Source organism: Monodon monoceros, unplaced genomic scaffold (genome assembly GCF_005190385.1).
Source record: "Monodon monoceros isolate NGI ecotype Baffin Bay Population unplaced genomic scaffold, NGI_Narwhal_1 Super_Scaffold_13, whole genome shotgun sequence".
In the NCBI taxonomy this organism is placed as follows: domain Eukaryota; kingdom Metazoa; phylum Chordata; class Mammalia; order Artiodactyla; family Monodontidae; genus Monodon; species Monodon monoceros.
Genome location: NW_021703769.1, coordinates 8,003,532 through 8,026,053, shown reverse-complemented (window position 1 = coordinate 8,026,053; position 22,522 = coordinate 8,003,532). Strand labels below are relative to the sequence as shown.

The 22,522-nt window shown below is 44.7% G+C and overlaps 1 protein-coding gene across 1 annotated transcript; it reads right to left on the bottom strand.

Moving 5' to 3' along the window:
* Window positions 1-4,201: 4,201 nt before the first annotated feature.
* On the bottom strand, window positions 4,202-18,722 carry LOC114894485 (1,25-dihydroxyvitamin D(3) 24-hydroxylase, mitochondrial). The gene is made up of 11 exons (XM_029221227.1): window positions 18,053-18,722; window positions 17,641-17,831; window positions 16,129-16,222; window positions 14,190-14,286; window positions 11,647-11,738; window positions 10,883-10,994; window positions 9,245-9,390; window positions 6,358-6,524; window positions 5,499-5,577; window positions 4,822-5,019; window positions 4,202-4,724 (listed from the first exon to the last, which is right to left on the bottom strand). Exons 1-11 carry the CDS (start codon window positions 18,308-18,310, stop codon window positions 4,614-4,616), a joined length of 1,545 nt encoding a protein of 514 aa, XP_029077060.1. The 5' UTR covers window positions 18,311-18,722; the 3' UTR covers window positions 4,202-4,613.
* Window positions 18,723-22,522: the final 3,800 nt, after the last annotated feature.

Sequence of the window (22,522 nt, the reverse complement as noted above, 5' to 3'; positions counted from 1 at the left end):
AGAGAGAGAGAGAGAGAGAGAGAGAGAGAGAGAGAGAGAGAGAGGAAGGGTCAGCCTCAGCCTCTGGGGGATTTCGATCATCCAGGAAGACATCCTCCAGGAAGCTTGAGCTGTGCTCTGATTGGTGCATAGGAGAGATGAACAGGTGAAGAAAGAGTGCTCCAGGAGAAAAGACATCAGGTGCAAAGACTCGGGGGCAGAGAGTGTTTAAAGAATAGAAGAGACTGGCAGAAGCCAGTGTGGCCAGAGCGCAGAGGCCTCCGGTGGCTCGTGTGCGCTGGGGCCTGTGGGTGAGTGGGCTGTACTTTACAAGACACCGAAGTCCAGCTTAAGGAATTGGATCTTTATGTGAGAGCAACGGGATGCCACAGAAGCAGGGCTGGGACACCGACGGGCTTGGGTTTTAAAAAGACCGATATGGCCAATGGACAAAGAACAGTCTAGAAGGAAGCAAGCTAGAGATCAGTTGGCAGTTTCTGCTGTGGTCCAGAGTGAAGGGGACGGTGGTGTGGATAGAAGTGAATGGAGTAAAAAAGGAAAGTTCTTTTGCCATTCAAATGATCATCTTTTGGTAAAGCTACTGTAAAATAGTATTGTAATATTATATTGTAAACTAGCCACATGACAAAATTTTCTAGTGAGACAAAGTTTGAATGTTTAACTTTGGTTGTAAGAAATGCAGTGAAGGGGAGGGGCTTCCCTGGTGGCGTAGTGGTTAAGAATCCGCCTGCCAATACAGGGGGCACGGGTTCAAGCCCTGGTCCAGGAAGATCCCACATGCCATGGAGCAACTAAGCCTGTGTGCCACAACTGCTGAGCCTGCATGCCACAACTACTGAAGCCCACATGCCTAGAGCCCGTGCTCCGTGACAAGAAAAGCCGCCACAATAAGAAGCCTGTGCACCGCAACAAAGAGTAGCCCCCGCTCGCCGCAACTAGAGAAAGCCCATGTGCAGCAACGAAGACAAAACACAGCCATAAATAAATAAATAACATAAATTTTTTTAAAAAATGAAATGCAATGAAGGGGAAACATCTCACATATTTGAAAACTTTTATTCTTTTAGAGAATTCAAAGAAGATATACAGATGAAATCTGACAACACATGCGGATTTGTAATTCTAAAAATAATTTCACAGCAGTGAGAAAGCATATACTTATTTTGGTGATGTGCACATCTTTGTTCAAAATAAAGATATAAATGTACACTTCTGAAATAGTCTAAAAATGTAACCTAAAAAGGGAAATCTTTATCAAATATACAGAAACATATAGTATGCTTTTAGGAAAAGTAGTAGTAAAAACCTGTGCAAATAAACTACATGTAAACACAATTTTTAAGAGTTTTACAAGTATTGCTTAAATCTATATGCCTTTTCCATTTATGAAATCATATTTTCCCAAGGAGTTCAAGTCACATAACATGGTTTACCTAGTTAATCTATAATGTATGCACACTTTACTACTGACCCATCTATAGCTGGGAAAATTAAGGCAGAGAAAGTCACTGAATATTTTTAAGCCATGACTAAACTTTAGAACATTGCCCTAAACTTCTAAGTCAAATACCATATATATATTTTTAAGTGATGTAAGCAAACTGCCATTAGAATACACACACACACACACACACATACATACACACACACACACACACACACACACACAATTTAAAAACTACTGATCCAGTCCTTAATAGATTAAATAGACTCAATGCCATAATTAAATAATTTCAGGATCCTTTAACACAATGATGCCACAGTAAATCATTAAGGCATTCTTAGACAGGAGGTTTTGACTTCATTAAAGTACTTCTTAACATAGAGGTTTTCTCTAATTTTCCAATAATGTTTCTATTTCAAAACAAGAAAAAAAAAAACAGCTTCATAGAGACCTGATAACTTTAACCAATATTTAGTTTTGCTTCTATTATTAAGCAGTATTTCCCCAAATATATTAAACGGAGTTACAACAAACGGATCATCAATACTACACAGGCCCCCAATAATCTAGCTATAGTCGGTCTTTCATTGTGAAATGTAAACTTCTGAGAAGTGAAGATTGCAGCAGTGAATCCGGTAAAGCTAGGACAGAAAAATTTAGTGATTTTTTTTTTTTTTTTTTTTTTTTTTGCGGTAGTCGGGCCTCTCACCGTTGTGGCCTCTCCCGTTGCGGAGCACAGGCTCCGGACGCGCAGGCTCAGCGGCCATGGCTCACGGGCCCAGCCGCTCCGCGGCATGTGGGATCCTCCCGGACCGGGGCACGAACCCGCGTCCCCTGCATCGGCAGGCGGACTCCCAACCACTGCGCCACCAGGGAAGCCCCATTTAGTGACTTTTACCTGACCAACGGATAAGTGCCCAACTGCCCTATGCAAGAGAAAACAGGATGATGAGCAATTCTATGTAAGTCAGGATGGCGCTGATGTCAGTTACGTGTAGTTACATGTAAGCAGGCGGTATACCCTGTAGAGTGCCTGGCATTCCAACAATCTGGTTTCCCTGAGCCAGATACCATCTTAATAAATACCATCAGCTACACAGACAGTACAGCTTCTAGAACAATTGTACAGAAGAAAGAGTATAAACACCTGGGACTAAATGCTCTTGACATGCTGTTTCATGCTCAGGGTTTTGATGTGTGCTTTCCTGTCATGCAGAAGCCCAAAGCCTCATTCTTGCAAAAGGGTAAAAATTGCTGCTCGTGGTCTTGGTAAAAAAAAAAAAAAAAAAAAAATCTGGAAAATGAAGTATACCCCAATTATACATCAGAGCAGTATAGTTAAACAAGAGGAATTATTAGCAAAAAAATAAATGCTAAAACCAGTAGTGCCCTGGGCTCTTGTGTTTCACCAAGATAACTGTGCACACTGTCCCAGCTGAAGACTGGAAGTTTTGCAATTAAGCTAGAATTCCTTCGTTATCCTACTTGATTCAACTCTGTTTGTTGGCATGTTCAGAATCTGACAATTGCCTAATGATACCAGACACGTAGGGAGGAATTCACTGGGCCTCATTCAGAAATTTCATCTGTAATTGCATGTTTCCCGAAATAATCCACCTATCAGCAAATACCCTGAACTTGCAGTTAGCAAATAGCAACTAGTTCTAGGCAAATTCTAGGTGATGTAGTTGAAATGGAAGAGTGATTGAGACTGAGTTTTACCACTGACACCTAATTCTATAAAGCTATGTGTCAGAAATGTCATATTTTCACATCTGAAAATACTAGCGATTTCTCAGGCTAACTTCTTATCACTTCAGTAGTTGAAAATTCATTTTATTGTGGATTAGGGGGAAATAACTAGACTAAAAGAACACCATTTCATCAAGGAAATTAGAAATAAGGCTAAAGTATACTATTAGGCCTATGTTAATTTAAAGGAAATAATTAAGCAGCAATTAAATAGCTGATATATGAATATGGCAAAAATTATGAAGCTGGTATGAGAACACCCACACTGTCAGAAAAGGTAATAAATGGTATGTTGCAGAAAAAGTATTACGTTGTATTTAATACAGGCTGGTAAATATCTCCTCTTCTATGCCAGGGGTCTGTAAATCAAGACCCTATGGTCCAATAAGTACTACCACCTCTATTTACGAATAAAGATTTATTGAAATATAGTACTGGTAGGCAGAATCATGGCCCTCAAAAAAAGGCTTAGTCCCTAATCCCCAGAACCTGTGAATATATTACTTTGCATTGCAAAGGGAGCGTGGCAGATGTGATGACGGTTATGGACCTCGAAATGGGGAGATCATCCTGAATGATATCCTGTCTGAGAGATGCAATAGAAGAAGGATGAGGGATTTGAAGCCTAGAGGCTAGTTGGCTTTGAAGATGGAGGAAGAGGTCATGAACCGAGGAATGGTGGCCTCTAGGAGCTGAGAATAACTCTTAGTTGATGCAAGAAAACAGAAACCTTAGTCTTACAGCCATAAGAAACTAAATTCTGCCAACAACGGAAATTTGTAAGGGAACAGATTCTCCCCTAGAGCTTCCAGAAAGGAACACAGCCCTGCCAAATGACAACTTGATTCTATCCTGGCAAGAGCTGTGTTGAATTTCTGACCTAAAGAATGATAAAATAATAAATGTGTGCTATTTAATACAAGTTTTAGTAATTTGTAAGTAATTTGTTTTAGTAATTTGTTATGGCAACAATAGAAAACTAATACAATAGTCACACCTATTCATTGACCAGTTGTCTGAGGCTGCCCTGAGGTGGAGTAAAGTGGATGTGAGAGAGACCTTATGTCCTGCAAAGCCTAAAATATTTGCCAACTGGTCCTTTACAGAAAAAGTTTGCCCCCCACCCCGATATTCACATGCAAAAACCATGACAAGGAGCTTGCATCTTGGAGCACTTAGTTGATGCCAGGCTCTGGGCTAGGTATTTTGTATTCATATCATCTTTCTGGATGGATACAATTTTGGTCCCCATTTTACAAACGAAAAAGAAAAAGTGAAGGCAGAAAGGTTAAGTAACTGTTCAAGGTCACCCAGTGAACCAACAGTGAGCAGGGACTCCAAGCCAAGTATGGTTGACTTCCAAGCTTGGCTCACCTCTTGGCCATTCTCCACACCCCAGATGCTCACCTGAGGCCTACTATCTCTGGTAGAAAGCAATGGGGAGCTGTCGGCTGGGTACCAGGATGCCCAAGTGCAGCATCTCCACAGGCTCCTTGTCTGTGGCCACGATGTCATATTTGCGGACGATCTGGAACACAGGAGCACAAAAAAGCAGAATCACCCCTCTTCTCCTGCCTTGAGGAATAGCCCAGAATACAGCTGCAGAAATCCCATCAGGGTCTTACCCAGCAGAGAGCCAAGTGCAGCTGGAGCTCGGCTAATCGGCGACCAATGCACATTCTTTTCCCAATGCCAAATGGAAGATGGGCAAAAGGGTTGATCTTTTTCTTGTCTTGAAGCCATCGTTCGGGTCTAAACTGACTTGAATCTTCAAAATTTTCTTCATTGGACCCCAACACATGCGTATTTAGCATCAATACTGTCTAAAAACACACAGAAACACAAAGCACTTAAAGAAAACGTTTGAATAGCAAAATTTACAAAAGCCATCACCTTACAAATGTGAAAGTAACCCACAAATGTATAATAATGATGAATGCCAACATGTATTGAGTGCTTGAAATGTGCCGGGTGATACTGGCACAATAAATAGGTCATGAACTTTAAAATTTTACATCACATTCTCACAACAATCCCATGTGGTAGGTTTTATTATTCCCATTTTACAGATGAGAAGACTGACGCTCGCAGAGGTTATGTAACTCACTCAAGGCTATACTTGAATCCAGGTCTGTCTGTGGAGACAGAAGACCATTATTCCTAATGCTAGACTACACAACACGTCAACTATATACTGCAATCTACACATTTCCAAAATGAATGCTCTCCCAGTAGAAACGTTCAGGGAGATCTGATGGATATTTGAAAAGGGTAAGGTACAGACTGTACAAATTCTACTTACTCCTTTGGGTAAAGCATATTCCCCCAGAACCATTGCTTTGTCAAGAGTCCGAGTTGTAAATGGCACACTCGGGGTAAGCCTGAAAACACAGAATCAGAGATGTCTAAGTGGGCACGGACCAAGTTCTAGCTCAAGGGAATGCAGATCCTGGTTAAATAAATGGTTGCTGCCTGAGTTCTCAAAAAAGGAACATGATCCCAGCTCTTTACAAAGAAGTTCTGTCTCTTTCCTCCCAATATTTACACCTCTTGTTTATATTCTCTATCTTATTGTGTTGGTTCAACCCCCAAGTACAAGCCTGCTTCATAGCTGTTAACAGTGTTTGTTCGGTTTCATTCCCCGTACACGTTCAAGTGTGTACATTGACATGCTTCGCCCTCAAGCTTGTTGTTTGTTCTCGGTTTCTCCTAACTACGCTTCATGAAGTTAAAGATATTTCCTTCTGACCCGAAGACATTGTGAGCTTTGTTTTCCAGAAAAAGAATTTGCGAAGAACATTTTATACAGAGGCTCAAAACCAAAGGTGTCTCTATGTCTTATATAATAATATGGTTCCTTGCTGAGGTTTCATCTCACATCCTTCAATCGTGCCCCTAATCTTAATTATTGCTCATAGCGTCCATTAGAGTATTATGCTTACTGATGTAAAGGGCAAGACTCTGACTTTCCAAGATTTAATAGAATTTGCCCAAATGATTTAGGAAATGAGTAATAGGAAAGGAATATGGTCCAAAGGCTCTTTTTTTTTTTTGTAGCTTTGTAAATGTTTACGAATCAACTGTGGGAGGGCACCCCTTATTATGTGTTGCAGAGAGCAGCCTTCTGACATATTCATATTGGCTTAGGCACGTGTTCTCACCGCATAGATTCTTTCAGACAGGCTTTTAAATATGGCATATTCCTCAAATCCTCTGCCCGTGGCATCCGATTCTCAGGCAGTACACTCTGAATTTCCTTAAGAAGCTTTTGTTGCACGTGGGGATTACGAGATAAATTGAAGAGGATCCACATTAAGCTGTTTGCTGTCTGAAAGCCAAACGGACATAAACTTGAGCTTTCTGCAAATAAACTGCCTTAAAACCAATATGAGCTGAACCAAAGGTGATGCCTACCACCTCGTCATGAAAACATTAGGAGTGACGCTTTTTTACATGTCCTTCTTGGCTGTGCTTCAAACAAATGCCCTGTATGAAAAGTCAGATTTAGTTTCTAAAACACATCAATGAATAATAGCTTATTTCCTGAGGGAATCAAAGTAGAATTCTTTAAATAATCTGCTGCATTAGGACGCAGAATATAGTTTGGTACAAAAATTGAACACAAATGAGGGCATGTAGAACTGGCCCAATGAGAGTCGGATGGACGATTGCACCAGTATCAATTTCCGGGTTGTGATAACAGTTTATCTTATGCACATGTTACCATTGAGGGAAACTTGGTGAAGGATTAAGGAATCCTCTCTATTTTTTTTCTTAGAATTGCATGTGAATCGATAATTATCTCAAAATGAAATTTGTTAATTGTTTAATATAAAAAATAATATGAAAATTGAATGGGGAGAGAGCCTAAGAGTGTTGCTAATAAAAGTGTCTTTTTTTTTTAAATTTTGCAATGCAAATGCACAAGAAGTTGCATTCCTGGAATTTAACAGAAAGATTTTTTTGGCCACACTCTCAAAAGTTACCACAAAAATAAAAAGGCATTATCTGTACCCAGGGTTTCAGCCTTAAGGAAAGAGCCCTGGTAGGAGGCGGCCAACACCAAAATAAGAAATTCTAGCGTCAAGTTGAGTATTTCAAAGAACCAGCCACAATTTCTGACAAAGACTCATGGCCTTTTAAGTGGCATCCTTTATTTCCTTTCCAAAGGCAATGAGAAGAGAAAAAATATTGGCAGAAACAACCAGTGCAGCTTTTAGCTTCATAATACTCACCACTGGTAGTCTTATGTATGTGTCTTTAGGCCTATTTTTGTCTAATTTAAGCCAAATATTCCCATAAAAATGGTCATTGTGTCCTCTCTGCAGACATGAAGACGCTTTTGCTAAGTGCTATGTGCCACTCACATAAATGAGCCAAGTGCAGGACAATTTGGAGCCAATGGTATTTATTATTTTTGGAAGAAGATGCCTCCAAGTAGCCTTCTTCCTGTCAGAGGACTGCCAGCCTCAGCTGCAAATAAACCGTGGATGTCATTATTACAAGAGTCCAATTTACAAAACAGGAAGAGGGCATAGCCACCAAATTAGATACACTTTCAAATTTCTCTGATTTTCCAAATGTGACTTTCAGAATAGCCAGGACTAAAAAAAGAAACAGATTGAACCGTATCAGTGGGTCCCTTACCACAAGTACCAAACAGAGTTTCCAAAAGGCAGATAACTGTAGCTTTCACCAAAGCCCTGTAAGACAGCCCTGGCCTTTTAGGATAACTGCAGGGGCTGAATGGAGGGGAAGTGGCCTGAGAAACCTCATGGGCACAAAGTATCCCGGCTTGACCTCCATGGAGGAGACACATCTCATAGCGAGCTGGCCTTGCTGCTTCCACTCTCTCTCTGCTAGGTCCATTCTCCACCCACCAGCCAAAGCCCACTTTACAAAACATCAATCTGATTTAAGTGCCTCCCTTGTTTAAAACACTCCAAGAGATTTCCATCACAGGTGCAGTAAATCCAAATGCCTCACAAAGGCTCCTGGTTAACAGGGCCCATCGTCTTCTCCCCTGTCAACTCTGACCACATGTGCCAGTTCTCCAGTCCATCCTTCTTTCTGCCCAGGGCCTTGGCATGTGCTGTTTCCTCTACTTGGAGTGGTCTTCCACCAGCTCTTCCCTTGGCTGGCTCCTTCTCGTTATTCCAGTGTCAGCTCCAGTATGACAGCTCAGAGAGAGACGACCTCCCCTACCTCTCTATGACTTCACCCTGATGGCTTCCTCCAGGTCCTGGATCGCTATCTGAAATGATCCTATTTCATTATTTATTTACATGTCTATCATCTGTGCCCCAAGACCACTTAAGTTCCATGAGGGGTGGCTTCCCTGGTGGCGCAGTGGTTGAGAGTCCACCTGCCGATGCAGGGGACGCGGGTTCGTGCCCCGGTCTGGGAGGATCCCACATGCCGCAGAGCGGCTGGGCCCGTGAGCCATGGCCGCTGAGCCTGCGCGTCTGGAGCCTGTGCTCCACAACGGGAGAGGCCACAACAGTGAGAGGCCCGCGTAACGCAAAAAAAAAAAAAACAACAACAAAATTAACTGTTTCCTTTAAACTGAAATCAAGTGTTTCCCAAACTCCCTCTGTTGACAATTTTAAGCAGAAAAAAATATTATTGGAATTGCAGAGAGTATTCCAATGTTTCTAGACTAAATAACATCCACGGTTAGGCACTTTGGGGTAACATGCACAGCCTAAAATATATCCAGTTTTTAAAAACCTCGATTATCTACCTTGCTGTGCTGTAGGATTTTACTGCTTCTTAATTCCTGTCGCATTTTGCATATTTGTCGTGGCACTTATACCCTGAACCGGATTTCTGTCTCTAAAGCACATGAATTTTTCTATCCTATGTTTAAGCACAAAGGCTGTGCTCTGGGTCTCCTGAACATCTCTAGTATGAGAATTTTTATGTCTGCTAAGCTAATGCTCAGTTAATCCGTATGGAATAGGTGAGTTGAATGACTACGTAAAATTCATCATGAAAAAGATTTTACAGCCCGTTGATTTAGCAAACTAAAACCGGGCCCACCCTTACCGTTTCCACTGCAGCCAGCTGGAGCTCCGTCACAGCCGCATACAATTCTTTCTTTGAAAGCTGATTGTGGTGATAAATATCACTAATGAAATCCATACTGGGCTGCTCAGAATATTTCTCTAACCGGTTGTCGACACAAGATTTGACTGTTGGAGAAGAGAAAAAGGGAGAGGAAATCAGCTGAAAATTAGGAGGAGGAAAAGAGTGAAATGGAACCCAGGATCAAATTCTCCTTGCAATGTCTAAAGGGTCTTTGCAGGCGATCTGACAATTTGACAATTTGTCAGATAAGCTAATACTGCCTTGTTGTTAAGTCAGCAAGCCCTGACCAATGCCCACAGGAGCAGGGCTTCTCAAATACTAACGTGCACAAGAATCCCCCGGGCATCTTCTTAAAACGCAGATTCTGATTCTAGAGTCTGGGGTGGGCCTGGAAGTCTGATTTCTAACAAGCTATCAGGGGATGCTGTTGCTGGGTCTGCAGTCACGTTTTGAGTAGGAAGAGGTTAGAGCTTGGGAGAGGGAGGTCATCATGAGACAGAGGTAGCATTTGGGTCCGTTCTCAGAATCAGAACTTGGTCCCATATCCAAGCATCTAGCAGATATGGTCCCTGATACAGGCACAGTGGGATTTGGCTCCCAAATCCTGGCAGCAGAGGAGAGGAGAAACCCTCCACCATTGTTACCAAACATAAACACACACATACACACACACGTGCAGTGCCCACGCATGCTGACAGTAATGGTGATGTTTGTCAAGTACATTCTAGGCATGCACCTCCCTCACTTCAATCCATCATACAAGCCACCACCATAATAATAATCATGGTGATGATGGTAAAAATGATGACAATAAATGGCACAGCGGTTAGAGTTGGATCTTCTGCCTGGCTTCAACCCTGGTTTTGCCATTACCTAGCATGCAATCTTGATAAAGTTACTTAATTTTGTGTCTCAGTTCTATCACTCAGGCCTAATAGAAAACCCTACTTTACAGGGTTTCTGTGAGAATTAAATGAGTGTGTGTGTGTATACTCAGAACAATATTTAGCACCAAATATTCCCTTCATCCTGTAGCAGAAATAGCTCTGATCCATTGAGATATTGCACTGTGCCAGGTTTTGTTTTTTTTTAGGTTTTGCAGAAATTATATTACATATTTTCTTGGCAGGAAACAGTGACAGTTCCCACTAGATCATATGCCAGGTTTTAAGTTATCTATATTAGAACTGAAAACAGTTGTACTGAGGTACGTACTACTACTACTACTACTACTACTACTACTACTACCACTATTAACCCATTTTAAAGGCGAGACAACTGAGGATGAAAAAGAGTGCATTTGGCCAAGCCACCACACCCAATGACAGAGCTGGGACTTGAACCCAGGAATCTTTGACTCCAAAGCTCTTGTTTTTAACCACTCCTAGTTCCCAAAGAAGACTACAGAAAACTACCTCCTGCCTTTTCCTAGAATTCATCTGTACCAGGGCGATCCCCAAATTCATGAGTTTGCAAAGCCCAAAAGAATCCGGAGGAGCAACTCCATCAAAGGATGGGGTGCTGAGGCCAAGATCATCCAGACCTTCCGGCAGCAGCTCCGAAGACAGGGTTGCTAGGTCCATGTGGCCACGTTACCCGATTTGAAAATGGTGTCCCAGGCCAGAGTGTGCGCCTGCCAGACCTTGGTGTTGAGGCTCTTGTGCAGCTCGACTGGCGTGACCATCATTCTCCCAAACGTGCTCATCATCTGAGGGGAACACAAATGCCTTTTCACCCCCGTTTCTCTTTCTCTCAAAGACAACTTGCACTCCTTGAGAGAAGCGTTCTAAACAACTGCACCCTTTGCTCCCCTAAAGGCCGGAATTCCAAGGACGCCTCAGGGCTCTCAGCACCAGTCCCCGGCCCCACCCTCCAGGGACATATGAAAATCATCTTTGGGATGCTTTTCCACTGGCTGTGTTTCATAAAAAAATTGATCTTATGACCTAAACATAAAAAAAGAAGGATACAAATCTCATATCCATTTCCAATGATTTCCAAACTTCGGCCATTCCTAAAACCAGTTTCACAGCGTCTACTATCTCTACATACAACCTAAACAATCCCCCAAATTTTAATCTGAAAATTTTCAGACTCTTTGCAATAGTATTTTAATCAACTGACCTTTAACTGAAATACCTACTTTCACCTTGCCTGACAACGACTGAATGTGCCTTTTTTTATTATATGTACGTATATGTACATTCATTCATGAAAATATGCAACACATATTAAAATGAACACTTAACTACTGTAATAAAATATGTGTGGATGCCACTCTTGGGAAACACTGTGATGCACATTTGTTAGGTTCTGTAAACGTTTTATAAGGAAAGGTTCTCTACCCAGGAGATGCTTACTGTTTTGATGGCCATGATGAAGTTCAAAGCTTCATCGCCTGCATTCTTCTGAAGGAGCCCAAATCTCTTCTCATATAGCACAAGGCAGATGCCTGTTATTTAAAATAATCAACACTGTTACCCATTCACAACGACACTGGCGTCCATGATTAGCTGGCTACCAAAGGCTCAATTCTGTCTCCCATAAAAGTGAGGTCTTGGGCTTCCCTGGTGGCGCAGTGGTTGAGAGTCCTCCTGCCGATGCAGGGGACGCGGGTTCGTGCCCCGGTCCGGGAGGATCCCACATGCCGCAAAGCGGCTGCGCCCGTGAGCCATGGCCGCTGAGCCTGCGCGTCCGGAGCCTGTGCTCCGCAACGGGAGAGGCCACAACAGTGAGAGGCCCGCGTACCGCAAAAAAAAAAAAAAAAAAAAAAAAAAAAGTGAGGTCTTTTCGAAGAACAGAGGAAAAGCAAATTCTCTGAGAGAAAGGGGCCTGATTACTCTCCTCTCTTTCTAAAATTATCTCCAGGTCCAATGACTCATCCCCTGCAGAACCTCCTGATCAGAAAAGCCACTGTGAAGATGCAGCCATTTTTATACATTATCCTGTAATGTCTTGATTTTCTCAGAGTTTGCCCTTGATATCATGTGTAGCAGCCATTGTTAATGACCTACTCCATACTCATTCTTGCCCATTTCTTCCCTAAGAGAACCCCGATTTTATTTAGGCTGTCAATGTATCAGTCCTCAGGCAATAAATCTGGATCGATCTAAGACAATTCTGTTCCCTGATTTCCCAAGCTTCCTGTAGCAGCCAAAGCAGTCACATGACCCAGGTCTGGCCAATGAGGTTCAAGGGAGACACTTTTGCTTTCTTGATAAAGGGGAAAGCACAGCTGGTTTAGCTCTTCCCTCTTTCCTTCTTGTTTTTGCCTAGAATGCAGGGGTGAGGCCAGGAGGGGCAGGAGCCATTCTGCAAGAAGCCAACTAGCTCAGGATGGATGAGAAGGAAGACAGAACAGGCTTGGGTCCCAGGGACATCACTGAGTGCCAGCTGTGGACTGGCTTCCTCAGGACTTCTCATAACGCTGGACAATAATTTGTCAACCACCATGGTCAGGTTTTCTTTGACTTGCAAAGAAATGCATTTGATACTCCTTAATCTGGGTATTTCCAGTGGACGATTTCCAAAACATACTCTTCTTTTCTCCTCTATAATCATTCCCTCTTTCCCTTAACACCTTCTGTGGATTTCTTATTGGCATGGGGCTTTCTCATGTGCCAAGATGACAGTCTGTAGCTTTACAACGAGGTCTATCTGATGGGGGAGACAGGTCAGGACAAAAGCCTCCGTCCCGGGGCACCCTCTCCAATCCCTCACATTAGCAGTCAAGAGTGATCCTTCCGGCAAATCGGACCTTGGCACCTTCCTGCTAAAATCACTCTCCTATTGCTCCCAGGGACTCTGGGCTCAAAGCCAAATGCCCATCCCTGGTTTACAGGACTGACATGGGCTGGCCGCTGCTTCCTCCTATCCTCTGCCCTGGACATCCTCGTCCCTTGCTGGACATGCTCCAGTTACTCAGAACACCCTTCTTTCTCCTCAACACAACACTCTCTGTTCCTTCAGCCTGGAACATTCCATCTTCCTTCACTTTCACCTGGGAAACTCCTGCTTATCCCCCAGGCCTCGGCTGAGATGAAGCGGCCCTGACCATGCTCAGCTGAGGCAGCCACTAGGATTCTCCCCCAGCCTTGAACCCCCTCAAGTCAAGTGCTCCACATTCTACTGCAGCTGCCTTGTTCCCCTGCCTGCATCTCCACTGGGCAGCGAGCACGTCAAGGCAGGGCTTTGCTTTTATTCCCAGCGTGGTCCTTGAAAACAGTGACCATGCTCCCTTCTGTTTGAAACTTTCCATGGCTCAACATCGGACTCAAAGTAAACGTTCTTGCGGGGACTTTCAGGCCCCGGCTTAATCTTTCTCAGCTCCTCTTTCCCCTCCCCCCATAATCCACTCACACCAGCATCCTCGAAGTTCCCCAAAGACATTGTTCATCCTTTCACCCCAGGACATTTGCACCTCCTGTCTCCACTGTCCCAACAGGCTTCCCACAGATACCCCGGTGGCTTGCTCCTTGCCTTCCTTTAGGTCTCACCTCAAATGTCTCCTTACCAAGCAGACTTGCCTCACCTAGGAACCTATCTTCTTTCTTGACTCCCTTACTCCTTGGCATAGTATATATTAAAATATATTTACCAGTTGATTGTCACCCCTACTAAAATCTGAGCTCCATGTGAGCAAGGATGTTGCCTGTTTTGTTCACTGCTGTGTCCCTAGTACAGTGCCTGGCACATAGCAGGTGCTGTATAAATGTTTGTTGAATGACTACATAAACAGTCCAGAGGGTAGAGCACCACCTAAACGCCTGAAAGCATTAAGAGGGCTGCTATGGCCTTTCCTACTCAGCAGTGGTATATGATTACAGAAGAGTTGTCCACAGGGCCATGTCTGTCCTCAAAATCACTTGCAAAATCAAATGAACAAGATGTGAAGACGACTTACTTTCAAATGACCATTTGTTCAGCTCGCTGTACAAGTCTTCAATGCAGCCTCGCTCATCACAGAGCTCACTTATTCTACCTGTAAAATCAGCCAAGACCTTAACAGAAAGAAATCACCAAAGACACATTTCAGTCACTGAAGGAAAACAAAAGTTTCAAGTTCAGTAAGTTAGCTTCAGGTTTTGCTACCTTGTATATTCACTGCCCATAATGTTACTCATTCTGAATCATCACTAATTATATATTCTCCTTGGCAGTTCATCTTCTGCCCCAACACCCTTGTCCTGGGTTATTTCCTGAGCTTTCCCTGCAGCCTCCCTGAAGCTTAGGTTTCAGCTTTTGATCTAAATTTAAGAAAAGGAAAACATTTCTTCTAATCAGAATGGAGAATAAACCACAAAGGAGGAATCAGCCCAGTGTCTCTGTGGGGACAACGTCTCAAGGACTCTGGCTACCCTGAGGTTTGCCACTTCCATAGCTGGGCAGGCAAACGTCTCCTTACTGGTTGGGGTTGTATTAAGCATGTTAAGCTTAGAGCCAGGGAACTGTAAGTTCTGGACGCAGCGCCTTTACTGAACAGCTCTGTCACCTTGGACAGGTCCTATACAGCCCCTAGAGGCCAGTTTCCACAATCAGGGCTTCAGATGACTAATGCTTTGCATTTCATGAGGCTTGTACAGAACCAGGCATGGTACAAAGTGTATTACCTTAGCTGATCCTCAAATAAGCTCATGAGGTAGAAAGTACTGTCATTACTCCCATTTCCTAGGTAACAGATGAGAAAACTGAGGCTTAGAGAGTAGCTAAGGCACTCTCCCTTGGACACATAAAAGTGGCTCTGCTGGGGTCTGAAATAGGGTATATGGGACTACAAAATCCACAGGTGCAACTAATGGGCATGTTTAGTTTGTCCACATAGCATGTTAAAAAGTACTTTGAATTTGTTACCATCAAAAAATCCAGAGATTTCCCATGAACATATGAATTTTCCGTTAGTCATCAAAAAATAATAATAATTACTAGATCTGGTGACACTGGGTCTACATTTCCATGTGGCAGGCATTTGCCAGAGCTGGGGCCGCTGTCCCCTCTAGAAAGGGCATGCACTATTCTGCTTGCTAAAATCCCTATTGGGCCTGTCTTATACATTGATATTAATCACCTGGCCCTTGGAAGCTTCTGAATTTGCAATCTTTCACCTACATGATCCTATGTGGGTCCAGTTCAAAATAAATACCCAGAGTGAACAGGAGTAAAAAGAATCCTCTACATTTTTAAATACTTCCCCCTTTGGGCCCCTGCTGGCTAAAGGATAACATCTAAAAACCTTAGCGTGGCACAAAAATGTTGTAAAGACCTGCCCTCTGCCCAGCATCATTTCAGAGAAAGCTTCACTTCAGCTGCACTAAATGTACTGTTCTCTGCACACACCATCTCATGCCTCCATATTTTCAGCAGGCTATGCTCTCTGCCTGAATGCCTTTTCTCACCTTCTCTGGCTTGCAGACTCCTACTCATCCTAAAAAACCCAGCTCAGCTGTCACTACCTAGGAAGTTTATAGTGTTATCTCATTTAATCCTCACAGTAAACCTATGGAGTGGGAATTGTTACTCCCAGTTTATAGACTGGGAAAGTGAGCAAGTTAAATGGTACAGTCAGGTTACATAGCTGGTGGGGGTGGGGTGACGTTCAAAACCAGGACTGTAGAATGTCAAAGTCTATGCTCGTAACTGCTCCCTTATCGTAATACTACTTTAAAAGGGAGTGAAGGAGGGGGGAATAAGGAAGGAGGATGTGGAGAGGAATGAGGAGAAAAGGAAGACTCCTGAGTTATCCAAATTGCCTGCCTTTTCTTCTGCACTTTGTAGCTGTGGCTTGAAGCTCCACTAAATCCCTCCATCCCCAGAAGAACCAGGAAAGCGAACCCCATCCTGCAAACCTCATTGATTTTGTTGTCCAGCTTCATAATTTCCACTGGTTTCATTAGTTTCTTTTGAAAGGCACTCCTGACCCTCTGCCAGTCTTCTCCTTCCCTGGGAGAGAAGCAGAATTATATTTAGAGCAAACGGAAAGGAAAAGAACGAAGAAGCAGAGACACCTCCAGTTCTCTGACTTCATAAACTATATAACCAAATGAACACAAAATCGTGCCAAGAAACAGCCAGAGAATAATTAGTATTGGAATATTCGGGGCTGGTTTGACAATACGATGAATAATCACTTTTCCCTTGAGCCAAAGATCGCACAGAAAGATCAAGTCTAGATATTTGGGTTCAGAACTTTTGATGTGCCCTCGCTGGGGTTGAACTGGGAGGCCAGTGGCCTGTTTCCAGCAGTAAGGGTGGGCACGTGGACACCCACTTCACCAGCAACTCAGATCTGTTTGAGGAGAAAAATCTTGTCTTCTTTCAATTGGGTTGAAAGGCACATTCACAGAACACCTCGAATTTAGAATTTTGCCATTGCCTTCAAATAACAGTGAGAGTCACCGGAGCTGTAAAAAGCCTGTTCTCATCATGAACCCTTCTGCACTTGCTCTATAGATGACCACGCCGCCTGTGATGCATCATGCATTAATGCCGTTTTTAACGCCAGTAATTGGGGACTTCCCTCGTGGCTCAGTGGTTAAGAATCTGCCTGCCAATGCAGGGGACACGGGTTCGATCCCTGGTCCCGGAAGATCCCACATGCTGCAGAGCAACTAAGCCCGTGCTCCACAACTACTGAGCCTGCGCTCTAGAGCCAGCGAGCCCGCTAGCCACACCTAGAAAAAGCCGCAGCGCAGCAACGAAGAGCCAATGTAGCCATAAATAAATAAATCCAGTAATTATATATATCCTGAAAAATACGACTATTAGGCATTATAATTTGGGGGTAAAAAAAGTGCTAACGTATTAAATGCTAACAATGTAAAAGCTGAGGAATCATATCACATTAGAGTATTTCTCTCTAAAGTGCAACCTCCACACCCCTCCATGCCAGCTTTCCAAGTAGGTCTATCTCCTAATTCCCACAGTTTCCTTTACAAAGGAAGGTCATTGTCAAAAGCAAAAGGAGTTAACTTCTGGCGTTTGAGCTACCAAGGGGGGAGAGGGGCGGGTCGCAGAATTTTAAGGGATAATTTTATTAGTATAACATGTTTGCCTTGGCACGCTAACTTGACAATCTCATTCCACCCAAGAGTCCAAACATCATAATTCGCGTAACCATTTTTTGGACATTTCTTTGACGGAAAGACCTGGCCCAGCCCACTTGCCAGAAAGAACACAAGTGTTGCGTACTCAGCCCAAACGTCCCTCCACCCACTCTAGTCCACGCAAGAGCCTGTGACCGCAGCAGGTACGGGCTTCCGTGTTCTCCCTGCATTAGAAGGGTCCAACCCCAGGGAACCCTCATTCCCGTCCCTTCCCAATTTCCAGCCGCCGAACCCCATCCAGCTTCCTGGACTCACAAGATCAGCAGTCCGTAGCCCTCCTCGCGATAGTCGCGATAGGCCTTCCACGGTTTGATCTCCAGACGCTGGGGGTACGCGCTCTCCGTGCGGTAGAGCGCTTCCAGCAGACACGGCGAGCCCAAGTGCACCGAGTCGAAGGAACCCAACTTCATGCGGAAAATCTTGCCATATTTCTCGTGGTACTCCGCCTGCAGCGGGCCGGGCAGGGTGCGAAGTAAGCGCGCGTCCGCTGCAGAGTCCCAAGAGCGCTTCTCCCTCCTCCCCGCCTCCTTCCTCTCGGGGACCGGGGCCCGCTGCAGCCTGGACACACAACCGAGCGCACCGTGCGCCCGAACCGCGCGCCTCGGGGAGGGTTTGGAGAGCAAGGCGGGGAGCAGAACGGGAACTGGGGGCGCGACGAGGCATTTACCAGCGTGTCGTGCTGTTTCTTGAGCCCTCCTTTCCAGAGAATCTCCAGCAGACTGCCCAGCAGTGGCCACTTGGTGGGACCGGGCAGGGCGGCCGCGTCTTGCGCCTCGCCCTGTTCCATCATGGGGCAGAGGGGCACCTCCCGCGGCCGACGGGGCGCGCACGCCGTAGATGTCACGGGTCTGGGGGGCTGCCCCAGGCTGCGCAGCTCCTGTAGGAAGGCGGCAAGGGAGCGGCTCTTGCCGATGGGGGAGCTCATGGCAGCGGAGGAGACCGGGCGCTTGGGAATGTGCGGGGGCTGGGAAGGGCGAGGTGGCTAAAGAGGCGCCGGCGAGGGCTGGGGCCTTACGATTCTGCGGAAGAGAGGCAAAGAGGGGCAGCAGGTGTGGGAGAGGGCGGAAGACGGACGGAGAGCAGAAAGGAACTCGGCGAGGATGCTCGACGCTGCACCGCGCGGCAGCCTCAGGGAGCGGATGCCCGCCTAGCGCTGGCCGCAGGGGCTGGAGGAGCGCAGCCGGGAGTTGGGTGGCTCTTGGAAGAGGAAAGGAAAGGACGTGAGTCCGCCTGTTGGTTGCAAGTCTGACTTCCAGCTCTGGAGTAGCGAAGTGGAGGTGTCTAGGAAGGTAGAAGAGATGCTGCTGGCGCTGCGCTTTGCTCCTGTCCCTCTCCATGCTCCATGCCCGGGGACCATGTATTTATGGAGACAGGGCAGGCCCTGGGTGGCCAATGAGCACGCTAAGTGGGGCGGAGTGGGTTACGGCTGGCCAGGCCCGGAGGGACGCGGGACCCGGGGTTGGGGGTGGTGCATGGAAGTAGGATGGAGTCAGCGAGGTGAGCGAGGGCGCCAGGCCTCGGGTGACCGGAGCGCGGCTCTCCGGGCGGGAACGCCGCGGACTCCACCCTGGAGATAATCCCCCAGGGAAGGCACGCTCACTGGAGTTCACCGGGCGTGCGCCGAGCGCGCCTCCCCGCCCTCCCCCGGCGGCCGGGAACTGCAGCCTCGCGCTTGCACAATCGCGCCGCCGCGCTGGCGAGGTCTCCGAGTACCGCCCCGGGGAGGCTGCCGGCGCCTGCCGGAGCCCGAGAGCCCGCGCGTTGCCCGAAACCAGTTTTTTTGCCAGCCTGGACGGAAGTGTTTTTGGAGGATGGTTGGCTTTCTGCACCTCCCAAGGTGGGGAGGGTTTGAGTCTTAGTGAAAGGCACCCGAAGAGGGGATTTCACCTTAGGGTCTTAACTTGGGCAAGGAGGAGCCGCTGAATTTGGAGAGTTTTCTCCCTAGCTGCTCCATTTTGGTTGTTATGAAGATGTAATGAGTGAGTGCAGGTAAAGCGCCTACAACGTAGTCCACTGTCAGTACTCCACCTGATGTTGCCATTTTAGCTGGTTATGAAATGAGAGGCAAAAGCAGGACTTGTGGTTGAGACTGGGCATCTGCCCCTCCCTCCATTTGGACACTGACCACCTTGTGCAAAAGCTAGGCACCTGCACCTTCGAACCGCGGCCCCTACCATCCCCATCCATCCCTACAAAGTCCATCTTAAGCAAGCGCGGGAGAGAACACACCATACACACACACACACACACACACACACACACACACTTCCTAGGGTCCTCGTGGCTGCCAAGGGTAGAACTCTCTGTACTAACCAAGGAAGAGAAGTTGGAGACTTTGCTGATTGTTTTGAAGTGGTTCGTATTCTTTCGTTCTGATCCAGTACAAAAACGACCGCCAGCCAAGGAGGAGGTGAGGGAAGTTCTGTTTCCTCTGAGGGTTTTCAGTCACGTGACTGCGTCATTTTGACCCTGGTGTCAAATCCTTCTCTCGTAAGTTTATTGTAAACTTTTAGCTGGTTTTTTGAAAACCTTTTGCAGGCCGACTTGAGCTTGAACTCTGTCATTTCAGATTTGTCTTGATTAAACGTTAATGGCTGTTAGTGTTAATAAAAGTAATAGTTATATATTTATATAATTCATACATAATGTATTATATCTATATAGATATCTATATATACACTATATAGTACATATTCTATACCATATGCTATAGAATATATACTATATGTAATATATCTATATATACACTATATAGTACATATTCTATAGCATATGCTATAGAATATATACTATATGTAATAGACACTATATCATATATACCATATGTTACTTAGTGTACAAATGTAAAGCTTTCTAGGGCTTATGATAAGCCAGGCACTAAGCTAGACATTTTTCGTTGAATTTTCCATTTCAGCCCAATGGCAACAAAATAAATGAATAAATAAAGTTAAAATTTAGAGAGTTCTATAATTTGCCCTGTGTCACAGACCTTATCATAGTGTTATGTGGAAGTCAGACCCAGATTTTCTGATTTTGGCCTTTACTATGTACCTTCATATACAACATGCTATATTACATCACCCTTTCTTAAACCAGGAATATCTCAGAATATTGGAAATGTTTCTTAAATGGGAATATCTCCAAAACGGAGGTGGGTGGGATCAGTATATGTGGAGCTGTGTGGTGCAAATGTTGTTTTACGCCTCAATGGTGGTAAAATAAATAAATAAAAAGCCCCAAACAGAAGAAGCATTCAGTTCACCACTGTGTGCCTTTCTTCTGGCACGGTGCTTGACACATAGTAAGTGCTCAAGAAATGCTGAATCCTATTGTTATGTCAGCTATTGAGTTATCTGCCCACCCCCCACCCCACCCCCACCCCCGCTGTGTTTTCTTTTCTTTCTCTCTCGGCAGGTGTGCTTAAGCAGAAAGGAAAATAATTTCAGATTTGCTAGGTTTTCACCTCAGTTTAGCATCATTTTGCTTTATAAACTCCAAATAGATACTTAGAAGTGCAGGCAGTCGTTAGTCTCATAACAGCCAGCAAGAAAATTCCTATTTCGGAGAAATTGTTTTCTCATGTCCAGTGGAGAAAGTCCCGGATTGCAGAAGAAAGCCGTGCTGGTTCTTTAAAACTTGGTTGACATCAACACATACCCGTCTTTGATGAGGTGCAGCTAAATACAAAATGACTACTTTGAGCCCCTTCCCAGAAACTCACTCTCCCTCCCTTGGCCTCCTCTGTCGCTTGAGCCCCTGTGAGTCATCCCGATAGGGATGTTGCTGGGAATTACTAATGAGAGATCTTGAAGCGCCTGGTACAGGCCCACCATCATTACCAAGACAGGCCCAGGCCCTCTGTTTTGTTCCGGGAAATCTTACCAAGTCCTGAATGGATAATTATACTCCAGCCCTCACACCAAGTGACCGCAGATGACAAAATTCTGTGTGTGTGTGTGTGTGTGTGTGTGTGTGTGTGCATGCGTGCGTGCACATGCGCATTTGTGTGAGCTTGTGTGATGAGGGTGAGGTTGAGGGTCCCGAAGAGGGCAACGGCTGATTTCTCTGTGCTGAGAAACACAGCACTCTCTCAAATATATCAAATGTTAATACATAGTTTTGTGCTTCAGAGCTTTGGCTAAACCAGCGGGTGTGTTGTATATCCACTTACTGATTGTGGAAACTTGAAGGACTTACTTTCCACATCTGTCGAACGGATGGTATTAGAACCAACCACACGGTAAAGGTCAAGTCTCCTGGAAATAAGAGTAATAAAAATAGCCAGTCTCGTGGGGTTGCTGTGAGAATAATACATCTATAGTTCTTAGCACAGTAAAATGCTCGGTGAATATTACCTACAATATTACTCTATTGTATGCCATGGTTTTTGCAAACTACATACAAGAGAGGCAACATAGATGTCTCAGTTGTTATACCGAGTGTTCAGCTTAATACTGTAGTTTCGACTCAGGAAACTGTATAATTGAATAAAGCCAGAGGAAGACTAGCAAAGAAATGCTGGTGAGTTCAAATCCCAGCTCAGCCACTTAGGAGCTGGATCAACCAGCGATAATTTACTTTTATCTCTGTCAGGCTCAGGTAGCTCATCTCAAAGTGCTGATAATGAGAGGACCTAGCCAGTAGGGTTTTTCTGAGGATGACAAAGCACTGAGAGTCCTTGGCATATAGTAAAGGTTCTAAAATGTTTATTGTTAACATTAATAAGAATTAACAGGGTTTGGGCTCTCAAATAATGAAGGTCATAACCTCTGTTGCGTTTGTCTTGGGGTTTCCTGCCTGATTAGACACACACAAAAAAAATCCTTGAAATTACAGACATTGTCTCCTTTTTTTTTTTTTTTTGTCTCTGCTAGAGCAAATGACACAGTACCGCCCCTTTACCTTGGCCAGCATCCAATAAGCACATAATAGGCAATTGATCATTGATGATTTCCTCATTGCCAAATGAAAAGAGAAAGATTTGTATCAATACATTCTTTGTTTTCTGAGGAAGAGATTGTTGGAAAATCCCAGAGGGTTTTATTTGTCATACAGGAAGCAATTCTATATGACAAAAAGAATAGCTTGGCTTTCAACAGCTTGGGTTGAAGCCAAGGCTCTACCACTCACTAGCTGT